We start from the raw sequence: 12804 nt of genomic DNA on the forward strand, positions 1-12804 counted from the left end.
AGTATAAAGAAGCTCAGCCAAGAATTGAACCCCCTCTCCTCAACTCTGTGTTTGTGCAGACTATTCTACCTCCATCTCAAACTGGGAGGACAGTAATGCTAAGTCTAGAATTGACCCCTCTGCCCAACCTTCTGTGTGCAGTCAAAACTCATACTGAACTGGAAAGGCAGGAGAACAGTACAACTAAGCCAAGAATTGAACCCTGCCTCAAACCTTGTGTGTGAGTATAGCCCTACCTCTTCCATCTCAAAGGAGTCCTTGGTCTGTGTGCGGAGGTGGACGATGTGAGGGTTGGGCAGCAGGCTGTAGTTAGGTTCTTTGTCTGGGGTTGATGTGATTGTTCGCTGGCCCTTCAGTTGAATGTCTTGGTGCTCTTTCTCCAAGTCAGCCTCGTTGGACAGGCTAAGGTCACCCTCCTGGGTCAATGCCTGGCAATCTCCATTCACTCCAGGGTGGTCTCCATTGACACTTAGGGTGGCCTCAGTGCTGCCTCCAGAGTGGCTCTCCTCAGTCACAGTGGCCAGAGATGGAGAGTCCTTCTTCCTAAAGGCCTTCTGCTTGAGCTCACCCTTATGGTCGGAGTCAGTTGTGACGGCGCTGTCCCCTGTACCTGGACTCACATGGTCTGCCAGTTTCTCTGTCGTAGACAGGGCTGTGATGGTAGGAGCACCCCCCTCCCCCAACCCACCCAGCAGGTTGTGTTTAGTGATGGTCTTCTTCAGGATCTTGGCTGCGTTCAGGGCTGAGTTGTTCCTCCTCAGAGGAGAAGGAGGGACGATGGTGAGCGGTTCCCCATCCAGGCTGCAGATCTTCTGGACAGGCTGGCCGGAGACCTGGGAGTAGAGATGGAAGAACTCGTTGGCCACCGTGGTCAGGACCTCGATCTGACGGAAACGACCTTGGGGGGGTGAGAGAGGAAACTAGAATTAAAATACAATCTTTGGGGAAAGAATAAGACTTGATCAACTTGATAAAGAGAGGAAACTAATAGAAACAAGCTAGGTAGTCCCCAGAAGGCCTGGGAATATGTCCCCTCTTACAGCAGCAGATTCAGCCCTCATCATGGGTGTAGTTAGTTTGGAGGATGGAAGACAAAGCTGCATCCTGATGTTAATACCAGCCCCATGGTCACAGATAGGCATAGCCTGTCACAGGGCAACCAAAGCTCCCTTGAACCATCATTGCAATGACATCGAAGAGAACAAACCTTCCCACATTTACAGTGTGTCGTAAACGACATGATAACGCAATAGTCCGAGTGACTAAGTACGCCAGTCACCATGATATCTATCCCCACCACATGCATGTAAGCGACTAACATACTTCTGCAAGTAAGTAACCAACACTTCCTCTGGCCATTATCTCTCTGAGCGCAGAACACAGTCTCTTCCTGATTCCTGACCACGGCTGCCTCCACAGAAGAAAACAGAAGTAGGAAGTGAAATTTCACAAGGCCTTTATATTTATTATGAGAGCACCATCCCTTTTAGCTGCTCACAGCCAGAACCCCAGGGACGTTCTCAGGGAGAGAAAACAGGACTTACATAAGAAAAATCAACATGACATTGAAGAGAAGAGGGCTGTTCCAGGACTTTGAGCTGCTAACTACAGTACATGTTGGAACATCACTGAGACAAACAGCAGCAGGAGAATTCTACATTCCAGGGTCTGAACCTTCTGAGGATGCTCACTGATCTATGATCCCTAGAACCCTTAGAAGTTGTGACTTGTAAATCCCTGCAGAGCTGCCTGTGCTGTAAGTCAAGTCAGTCCACTGTTCTGAAACAGAAACAGCAGGGCCTCCAGTTAGTGGGGCTGCTGCAGCGCAACAACAACTCAATAGGTAGACCACAAAAACTCCTCACATTAACTTAACGAAGGAGTGAAACTTCAAAAGGGATTGAAAAGACAGTTACTCATCCCCCACTTTTAAAATGTAATCTAGACCAAATGAAGATGAAACTGACTCGAGAGCTACTGCAACAACAGCACTTACTGGGCCTCGGTCCAGCAGTTTAAAAACAACAAGAGAGTGCTGTTACAAGGCTGAGGCCACTCTCTATGTCCCCTTCCTGTTCCTCTCTGGCTGACCAGCCAGGGTGCAGAGTGGCTACTTTGTCCCCGACTCAGATCTCACACACACACACACAGCTCGGGCTCCGACAGCAGGAGTTATGCCAATATGGGTCTATAAAGAGTAAAGCGGACGGTGCATGGTGCTGTGTGCTCTGGCAGAGTGAACAGACCCAGGACCAATGTGTGTGAGGCCCGATGTGAGCAGAGTACAGAGAAGAATCAGGTCCTCCACTCCATCTCTTTTTGGGGGTGTCCTAAATGGCACCCTATATAGTGCACTACTTTTGACCAGGGCCCACAGGGAGGGCTCTGGTCGAAAGTAGCGCACTATATAGGGAATAGGGTGCCATTTGTGAGGTAGACCCTGTCTCTCTCTCTGCCACTCTGGTCACCACATTGTTTGGCCAATAGAAGACAAAGGCTTCCTTGTGCTGCGGCTCTGTTCACCCAGCTGCACTGGAATGGGCCCTCACTCTCACCATCCCAGCTTCCAGCCCAGGCCCCCAGATCTACATGCTCGTTTGGCAGACAGAAGCTAAAGAGAAGAGAAGAACAAGAAACCTACCCACAATGCAATGGCTTGGTGGGAACGGAACCCATTGACTGATGGTGTGCCATTGATTATTACGCCACCTACAAAGATACCAGACTGCCCCTACATGTAACTAGGGCTGGGAATTACCAGGGACCTCACCATACCATATCACCATACTTAGGTGCCGATATGATGTGTTGCTTTTCTCCATTCAATATGTATTGCGATTTGATACTACGATTTTATGGTGATTTGATGTTCCAAACATATTGCTCACTATATGTCTGAGAAAATGAGTTTTGATCAGTCATGGAATTAAGTGCTAAAATCATCTTGGCTCAATATTTAAAAATAAATGAAGAACAAGCTGTAGGGAGAAATATTCTGGAGCAGGTACTGCCAACTAGCGCTAGCTAATGCTACCTAGAATTATTATTGTTTAAATTGCAAATCGATACTTGGAGTCAAAGTATTGATGTAATACCATCACTACTCCCACAACTCACCACCACATCCCAATAATTCATTCCAACCATAACACACTGAAACACTACCAACATCCCCACCACACCACCGTACCATCACTACTCCCACAACTCACCACCACATCCCAATAATTCATTCCAACCATAACACACTGAAACACTACCAACATCCCCACCACACCACCATCACTACTCCCAACTCACCACCACATCCCAATAATTCATTCCAACCATAACACACTGAAACACTACCAACATCCCCACCACACCACCGTACCATCACTACTCCCAACTCACCACCACATCCCAATAATTCATTCCAACCATAACCCACTGAAACACTACCAACATCCCCACCACACCACCGTACCATCACTACTCCCAACTCACCACCACATCCCAATAATTCATTCCAACCATAACACACTGAAACACTACCAACATCCCCACCACACCACCGTACCATCACTACTCCCAACTCACCACCACATCCCAATAATTCATTCCAACCATAACACACTGAAACACTACCAACATCCCCACCACCGTACCATCACTACTCCCAACTCACCACCACATCCCAATAATTCATTCCAACCATAACCCACTGAAACACTACCAACATCCCCACCACACCACCGTACCATCACTACTCCCAACTCACCACCACATCCCAATAATTCATTCCAACCATAACCCACTGAAACACTACCAACATCCCCACCACACCACCGTACCATCACTACTCCCAACTCACCACCACATCCCAATTCATTCCAACCATAACACACTGAAACACTACCAGCATCCCCACCACACGACCGTACCATCACTACTCCCAACTCACCACCACATCCCAATAATTCATTCCAACCATAACACACTGAAACACTACCAACATCCCCACCACACCACCATCACCTCCCAACTCACCACCACATCAATAATTCATTCCAACCATAACACACTGAAACACTACCAACATCCCCACCACACCACCACCATCACACTCCCAACTCACCACCACATCCCAATAATTCATTCCAACCATAACACACTGAAACACTACCAACATCCCCACCCACCGTACCATCACTACTCCCAACTCACCACCACATCCCAATAATTCATTCCAACCATAACCCACTGAAACACTACCAACATCCCCACCACACCACCGTACCATCACTACTCCCAACTCACCACCACATCCCAATAATTCATTCCAACCATAACCCACTCAAACACTACCAACATCCCCACCACACCACCGTACCATCACTACTCCCAACTCACCACCACATCCCAATAATTCATTCCAACCATAACCCACTCAAACACTACCAACATCCCCACCACACCACCGTACCATCACTACTCCCAACTCACCACCACATCCCAATAATTCATTCCAACCATAACCCACTCAAACACTACCAACATCCCCACCACACCACCATACCATCACCCCGATGCTCTGCACCCCAGCTGACACTTTCTATCCATATTCCTTCATCACTACCCGTTTGTCTGCATGTACGTAGGTTGTACATTGTTGTATGTCTGGACCATTTTATAGCAGTGAACAGCAATATGAGCAGTGTTTTCACAGCTCGAAGAAAGCTAGAGAAACAGACAGAGAGCGAGGAAGACACACAAAGCGAGGTAAAGCTGGAGATGCACAAAGTGTATGAGAAAAAAGCAAGTTAAAGTTGGTACTTGTCAGGGCATAGTTGGGGTTCTCCATCTCCATGCGTTGCAGCTGTGCTCCCAGATAGACCTTGATGTCGATGCCCTTCGCTCCAGAGGAGCTGTTGAAGAAGCGCGGGGGGATCTTAGAGGCGATGTCCGGCTCCTCCCGGCCGAACCCCAGGTTATACAGGATCTCTTCTGGATCTTCTTCATAGAGGTCCAACAACTCAGACACACTGGACAGAACACACAAACCATGTATTACAGGACTCCAAGTATGAAAGTATATATAACAGCACTCTACAGCAAATGATGTAGCTAGTGAGGTTAAGTCAAATGAAAAACCTGAGCTTTAACAGAGTACATCTGGCTAACATCAGACCCAATATTGTATCAAACTTGATCTATTATATGTCTGCTTTTCGGTTTTTCTTGAGACCTGAACTGAAATATTCCAGTTACAGGGATTGTCATCCCCAAACCACAGCTCTTGGCTCAGGGCATGTCTACTTGTCTGCTCACCTGGACACAGTGGTGCTGCTCTTCCCTGATCCCGTTGAGTTCATACTCCTGCCTTTCTGCCGGAACTGGCTCCTCTTGTCCTTCGCAGGCATTCCATAGCTGAAGAGCAGAGTGGGCATGCAGTGATCAGTACACGAGTCACACCACAGCCACAGGCAGTAAGACTACTGCATAAGACTGAACTGAGGGTGAGGAGTGGCCAATAGCATAAAGGGGGGTCTCACAGTCTCACTTACCAGGGTGTCTCTGCTTTGGCACTGTTGGGCTGAAGGTGGTTGGCTGCAGGGAGGTTAAAGAGAGAGGGAGGGAGAAGGAAAGAGAGGGAAGAGAGAGTGGGGGAAGGAGGGAGGGAGAGAGAGGAAGATAGAGTTGAATACAGGAGCTTTGTATGCTGCTGTGTGCTTTGGTCAACTAACTATATACAGTTATTGCTGATTCCTGCATTTCTCTTCAAAGTCCATCTGTCGAAATCTAACGTTATACACTGTCAAAAAACATAGAAAAGCAACAATAAATGTCTACCTTTGTAAAAATATATATATATTTATTTTTACAAGAAACCTAACATGCCTTCTCTTCCACATATGATATAAGGGGAAGAGGCCAGAGTCTAAATGACAATCCCCAGAAAATAACAAAAGCCTCAGCTCTGAGACAGCAAGAAATATGACAGAATTATGGCTTGAGTAGAGTAGAGACAGAGAGAAAGTGCTCCTGAAGTATGGACTGGCCTCATCTGTCAGAAGATAATCCTTCTCTCAGTCTGAAGGCCTCTTCCAGGTTGTCTTAGTGACATAAAGAATGCAAACTGATGACTGTGGGCAATCCTCAGAAGTCTTAGTGTGGAGACCAGAGCTGGGTTCAAACACTATTCTAAATCATTTCAAATACTTTATCTGTGCATGGTTGAGTTTGCTTGGCTTGATGGACCAATAGAATTGTCCCCACAACTGTAAACCCCACCCATATGGCACTCCAGGCAGGCTAGAACAAACACTGAAAGTATTTAAAAGATTTCTAATAGTGCTTATGCCTGGGTCTGGTGAAGACAGAGACAGGAGAGTACACGTTGTCTGTCAGATGCCTGAAACTGAACAAACTCAAATCAGCCTAACTGGTTCTTCAGCCTCAAAGAGCTCGATTATCATCAAAGCATGCTTTTCCATTGAATGACTATTGTTGTGCCTGTTAACAGTAAGTTATTGCTACTCACTGATGGAGTGGATTGGAGCCAGAAGGGCCCTCATACAGGTGCCTGTTGAGACTTGTAGCATGACATGGTCACAATGGAAGACGGATCTCAGGTATGACTAGGTCCCTTTCCTTTGCTGTATTTGTATGTCCCAAATGGCACCCTATTCCCTATTTAGAGCACTACTTTTGACCAGAGCCCTATATAGGGAATAGGGTGCCATTTGGGCCACAACCTGAGACTAAGCAGGTCAGAGCAGACCATAACAGGAGCCAACCCCAGCACGACACACTAACTACCTCCCACCGTCTCTGGTCTGCACAAACACAATAGTAATGTGTGGAGTGCAACCATGCGGGCAAGTACAAAATCTGACTGACCCCATCTCTCAGAGACAAACAACAAACGGTAGCAAATTAGGGAGCATACATCAGTACAGCTGTTTCAATGGAAGAATGAGACATTAAAAGCACAAACTCATCTGGCACTCCAGGCGCCTAAAGCAAACGCTAAAAGTATGAAGGTCTGCAAGTGACAACAGGACACTGCTCTATACACGGTAAGCCTACAACTATGTGACTTGAGAAGAGGGAAGTGTTGAGGAACAGACCAGATAGTTATCATGGGGGAGTAGAAAAAAAGCTGTATAGCAGGGCCAGAGGACATAAAAGCTCATGTATGTTCCTATTTAGGTCCGAGGAGACAGTTTAAACTGAGATAGATCCACTCTCTCATTATTTATCCTCCTCTACTCCTCCACCAACAGGCAGGTCACCCAGAGGGTGAAATGAGAGCTAGATATGCTATCTGATCACACTGCTCTGCTCTCCTTTCCTTTTGACTGGGAAAGCTAGGTGTGTGTCCTTGAGTCCTTGTGTGCACGTCCGCTCATAAAGAGCAGTAACAGCAGGGAGTACTCCCAAGGTCCTATTGCAGCTTCACTAAAAACTAAAGAGGCAAATCACTTCAACAACAAGAAGCTTCCAGCTCAAAATTGTTTGGACACACAGATTTCTAGGCCGTGTCTCAAATGGCACCCTAATGCCTATTAAGAGCACTACTTTTGACCAGGACCCAGCCAGAAGTGCACTATAATATATAGGGAGCAGGGTGTCATTTGGGATTCAGCTCTAGTCTCTCTCAAAACAGCTCAAAGCATCGTAAAACTGCCGTAGCAGCAGTGTGATCCTAGGTCATATTGCTCTAGTGACAGGGACACACACGCACAGAGAGAGACACAGAGAGAGGTCACCCACCCTCAGCTCCCAGAGACAAGTCGTCTTCAAAGCTGCATCCATTCTTCATCACTCCTGTGAAGTACAGAAGATCTTTCATTAAGCCCTCAAACAGCACTTATAACCTACAATAGACTAAATAACCATTCACATAAAAACATCTGAACGTGCCTGTAAAACACAATGGACATGGTTAACTGACATTTTAAACAGAGTAGCTGTAGTAGTACTACAGACAGACACTTCAAACCACGACAAATATTTATGCTTGGTTAGGAGAAATATTTACCGTGGCTGGTTGGTAAGTGTTACCTACTGTAGATAGCACCAGCTGCACATGTAGGTTCACATTACCCAGAAGACTAAAGCAAATGCAGGGAATCCAAATGTTATTCCTTTCAGTTTAGGATACTCACATCGTGCTTGGCTCTGTTTCTTACTTCGGTTTAGAAGGACAATAAGATGACCTGAGCGACAGAGTTTGAGAAAGCTACCAACTGGTAACTGGTGTGTGGGTGGATGTGTAAAGCAGCTGGTTACAGAACACTCCAAAGTTCACTAGGGCTGCAAGGTGTGGTGAGAAAGTGAGTTGCAGAATACTCCACAAACACCCCCTTGACCCACACACACCATCTGCACAGATACACTAACACACATTCTCTTTTTCCATTGGAGAGTTACAGTTGTATAGCATATGACTGGTGTTGTAGGAGAGGGAAATTCACCCTTGGACTGCGTGTTGCTCTGCTCATCCAAAGACGCCCCAAGAGGAGTCCTGTGAAGAGACACACACTGTTAGAGACACAAGTGTCTACAACACAGAGACATATACAAACACTACAACTGTTTCTTACTATTAGTCATCTAACCATATAAGCATGATCAATACACTATACATCCACAGATACAGTAGTCCTACATCCACAGATACAGTAGGTCTACATCCACAGTAGTATTAGACAGTGACTGTCATGTTACCAGTCACAGAACAGTAACAGAGCCTCCAGTCTCCACTGTTAGTGTACAGGAAGGCCTGGATAAAACTAAGTCAAGTCTGGCTGAGCATTGTGAGAAAAAACAGCAAGTCAAACACAAGGCTCTAAGTCTAAGGGCTAAAGATAGCAACGTGGCACAACATCCCTAACACTGCGCCGTGACGCTCCTACCTCACCTCTACGTCAACAGATCAAACAACTTCATATGGTCACTGTCCCAGACCTAAGCAGGTCTATAGGCTTTCTGATGTCCTACTGTACTCTGATGGAACTATACTTCTATACTGAGTGAGTCAGACCAAGTCAAGTTGATATGCTTTCTGCTCATGTAACATCTAGGACTGGGACAATACCAGCATTGCAATATTTTTTCCAAGGCAAAAATGAAAACACAAAGCAGAGCTAACTATTTGGTCCTTTAAAAACCTGCTGTATGTAAAATATTGTGTTCTATATCTTTGAAAATAAATCCATGACTCTGGGTGACAATTTCTTAAAGAAATGTTTTGTTTCCTTGCCATGATACTAATGAGTATCACGATGCTGACATGGCCCCGGCACTAGTAACATCTAGGTTAACAGCATGGAACACCTGTCTGAAGGCCTATACCAGCACCAGTCATATGACATGAACATTTCATAAAGAGACATTGACATTATGTAAAAGCTCATGATCAACATCATGTGACTTTCTGTTTGCTCTTTCTCTTCATCACTCCATCTTGCTCACATACATCGGTTTTGGGGGGGGATTTTTTACCATCTAGAATATGACTCAATAACCAGATTCTAAGTTCCATGGTAATGTTTGTTGAATCAACTTGAGGCAGTAGAACAAGACCAGACCAGTTGCTGATAACATAGGCCCTGGGCTAACGGAAAAACTTCCCAAAGGCATAGATAGCAGCATAAAGAGCACGGCCTTCACAAAGCAAATATAACATGTCTGACAAAGTGAGAGCTGGACCACAGCAGCTTCCAGATACAAGGAAACACAATACATGGTTGCTATGCTGCTCTTTCTCTGTCATTATTAAGGGCTTTACCAGGGCCCTGTCTTCTGTGTTCATTAGACATCAAACTGGGAAAAAAAAACAATTGAAACAAAGAGGGGCTAATAAGAAACACTAATTTTCTGTTGCACAACGGTTTACAACATTGTCCATTGTGTGCCCTAATGTCAATTTACATGTCAATGTAGAGGTTTCATTATGACACAACATTACTATACCTGCAGTCCTTGAGCCAGCTTGCAATCTTGTTAGGGAAGCGCCCTGAGAGAAGAAAACATGTACAATTCCTATATAACATCATACTGCCTGGAATAATTCTACAATGTCCATAACAACTGGATTCAAACATCGAAATAAACAGTTTGCCGTTGGAGGATTTCATTCCTTTTTGGGCTAGTTACTAATAGAGCAATACGACCTTAAAGTAGGGTTTATTGTTTAATCATGACTTCCATGCTGCTATATATCAAGCCGTCAAAAACCCAAACCAGAATTATTTCTGTCCGCTGCTCCCTCTGTAGCTCTTCCCAACGTACCTGGCTCCTCTGCCGGGGCCGTCGTCTCCATGGTGGGCTCCGGGGACACCATCTCCTCGCTGCACCCCTCCTGATCCTGGGTGTCCTGACTCTCAGAGGGGCCCTGCCAGGAGTCTCTGCTCTGGGCCCAGGCCATCCTCTTCATGGTCGCTGCCTTCCATGGGTGATCCCTGCTGGGGCTCGCAGAAGTCTCACACTGCTCCATGGTCCTCTCCTGGATCCACTCTTCCTCTTCTCCACAGGCTGTGTTGCTACAGCGAGGGGCAAGTCACCTGCAGTAGAGAGGAGGGAGGGGGGAGTCATGAGACTAAATGGAAGCCAAGCCTCCTCTTTAGTAATTTATGACTACTTTATTACCGAGTTTTGTACGGCTCTCTAAATATGCTAGGTTACATCACACCACACTGGGAGGACACACACGGGCACGCCAAGGACACACCATTTAATTCTAGAAGGAAAGCTCAGCAAACCTGGCAAGGTCTGTAATAGATCAAACTGCATGATAACAATGTATGCTAACAGAACAACCACAGCATGGAATGACAGTAACATTGAGCTGGAAACAAGCAAATGTCCAATAATCCAATAACAAAATTGACTTAGGAAAATAAGTTATTATACAAACAAACAATGAAAAACAGGACTACACAATTTGTTTCTTTCCATAACTTCGATGGCTAAACGAATTAAGAGCAGAACACCAAATTAATACATGTGATAACCTCTGCAAGAAGCAAAACAACCCGCATGAAATGAGACACTAATAATACCTGGTGGGTATTCCTCCTTCCTCCAGAACTAGTATCCTAAGAATCCTAAGAATAATTCCAAAGCAGTCTGAAATGTCACTTAAAAGTAGTGCCTTCCCAGCCAGGCAGAGATATGGGACAGAGGGCAGGCAGTAAGGATGGATGAGTACAGAGGAGCTAATGAGAGCTAGAAGTCCAACTGACAACAACTGGAGCAGGAAATGTCTGTTTAGTTAAAAGATTACAAGTTGTTTCCTGTTGTGGATCAGCTCTTTTCTGAAGGGAGGGATAAATGGATAGACTGATGGAGTTCTCACTGGAGTGTAGAAGCCAAACCCCGATGGACAAATGAAGGAGGCTATTATTAGGTTACTTCTATTTCCAGAGTAATCATCTGAATTAAGGAATGTGACTAAACAACACAGACGATCACTCTGCTTTCCAAACAAACAGATGGCAGTGACGGCTAGCAATAGACGTGTGGGAATCTAAAAAGTGGTCAGTACAAAAACAAATAGGCTTGCCTCTTTCAATGAAGTACAGTGAGACATCTTGGATGACAGGTGTCGATCAACTTAAAACACAGGGTGTTCTGATGTCAAATACAGTATCTGAGAATGTGTCAACACAATCCAGTCCCATCCTTCTCCTCTCTTGCACAATCATTTTTATTTCAAATCAAATCAAATTTTATTGGTCACATAAACATTGTTAGTAGATGTTAATGCGAGTGTAGCGAAATGCATGTGCTTCTAGTTCCGACCGTGCAGCAATTTCTAACATGTAATCTAACAATTTCACAACAACTACCTTATACACAGAAGTGTAAAGGAATGAATAAGAATATGTACATATAAATATGTGTATGTAAACTTCAGTTGAAATCTGAAGTTTACATACACTTAGGTTGGAGTAATTAAAACTCGTTTTCCATTCCACAAATTCCATTCCACCATTCCACAAATTTCTTGTTAACAAACTATAGTTTTGGCAAGTCGGTTAGGACATCTACTTTGTGCAGGACAAGTCATTTTTCCAACATTTGTTTACAGAGATTATTTCACTGTATCACAATTCCAGTGAATCAGAAGTTTACATACACTAAGTTGACTGTGCCTTTAAACAGATTGGAAAATTCCAGAAAATGATGTCATGGCTTTAGAAGCTTCCGATAGGCTAATTGACATCATTTGAGTCAATTGGAGGTGTACCTGTGGATGTATTTCAAGGCAGACCTTCAAACTCAGTGCCCCTTTGCTTGACATCATGGGAAAATCAAGCAATCAGCCAAGATCTCAGAGAAAAAAATATTGTAGACCTCCACAAGTCTGGTTCATATTTGGGAGCAATTTCCAAATGCCAAAAGGTACCACGTTCATCTGTACAAACAATAGTACACGGGACCACGCAGCCATCATACCGCTCAAGGAGACGCGTTCTGTCTCCTAGAGATGAACGTACTTTGGTGTGAAAAGTGCAAATCAATCCCAGAACAGCAGCAAAGGACCTTGTGAAGATGCTGGAGGAAACCGGAACAAATGTATCTAGATCCACAGTAAAAATGAGTCCTATATCGACATAACCTGAAAGGCTCCTTAGCAAGGAAGAAGCCACTGCCCCAAAACCGCCATAAAAAAGCCAGACTACGGTTTGCAACTGCACATGGGGACAAAGATCGTACTTTTTGGAGAAATGTCCTCTGGTCTGATGAAACAAAAATAGAACTGTTTGGCCATAATGACCATTGTTAAATTTGGGGGGAAAAGGGGGAGGC

General features: G+C 45.0%; 1 protein-coding gene across 3 annotated transcripts in view; it reads right to left on the reverse strand.

Moving 5' to 3' along the window:
- The window catches only part of itprid2 (ITPR interacting domain containing 2), a 53027-nt gene that overhangs the window by 21790 nt on the left and 18433 nt on the right, over positions 1-12804 (reverse strand). Inside the window, exons 1-9 of one of the 3 annotated variants that reach the window (XM_024389602.2) lie at positions 11052-11200; positions 10282-10553; positions 9964-10006; positions 8463-8512; positions 7759-7812; positions 5547-5589; positions 5311-5409; positions 4816-5024; positions 237-898 (exon numbers count right to left, since the gene is read on the reverse strand). In XM_024389602.2, the coding sequence (XP_024245370.1) occupies positions 237-898; positions 4816-5024; positions 5311-5409; positions 5547-5589; positions 7759-7812; positions 8463-8512; positions 9964-10006; positions 10282-10486 (1365 nt within the window). In that variant the 5' untranslated portion in view covers positions 10487-10553; positions 11052-11200. Of the gene's footprint in view, positions 1-236; positions 899-4815; positions 5025-5310; positions 5410-5546; positions 5590-7758; positions 7813-8153; positions 8263-8462; positions 8513-9963; positions 10007-10281; positions 10554-11051; positions 11201-12804 lie in introns of those variants that run through there. The other 2 variants (XM_024389601.2, XM_024389603.2) reach the window with 2 other exon arrangements.

The sequence above is a fragment of the Oncorhynchus tshawytscha genome, linkage group LG26 (assembly GCF_018296145.1).
Source record: "Oncorhynchus tshawytscha isolate Ot180627B linkage group LG26, Otsh_v2.0, whole genome shotgun sequence".
Lineage (NCBI taxonomy): Eukaryota > Metazoa > Chordata > Actinopteri > Salmoniformes > Salmonidae > Oncorhynchus > Oncorhynchus tshawytscha.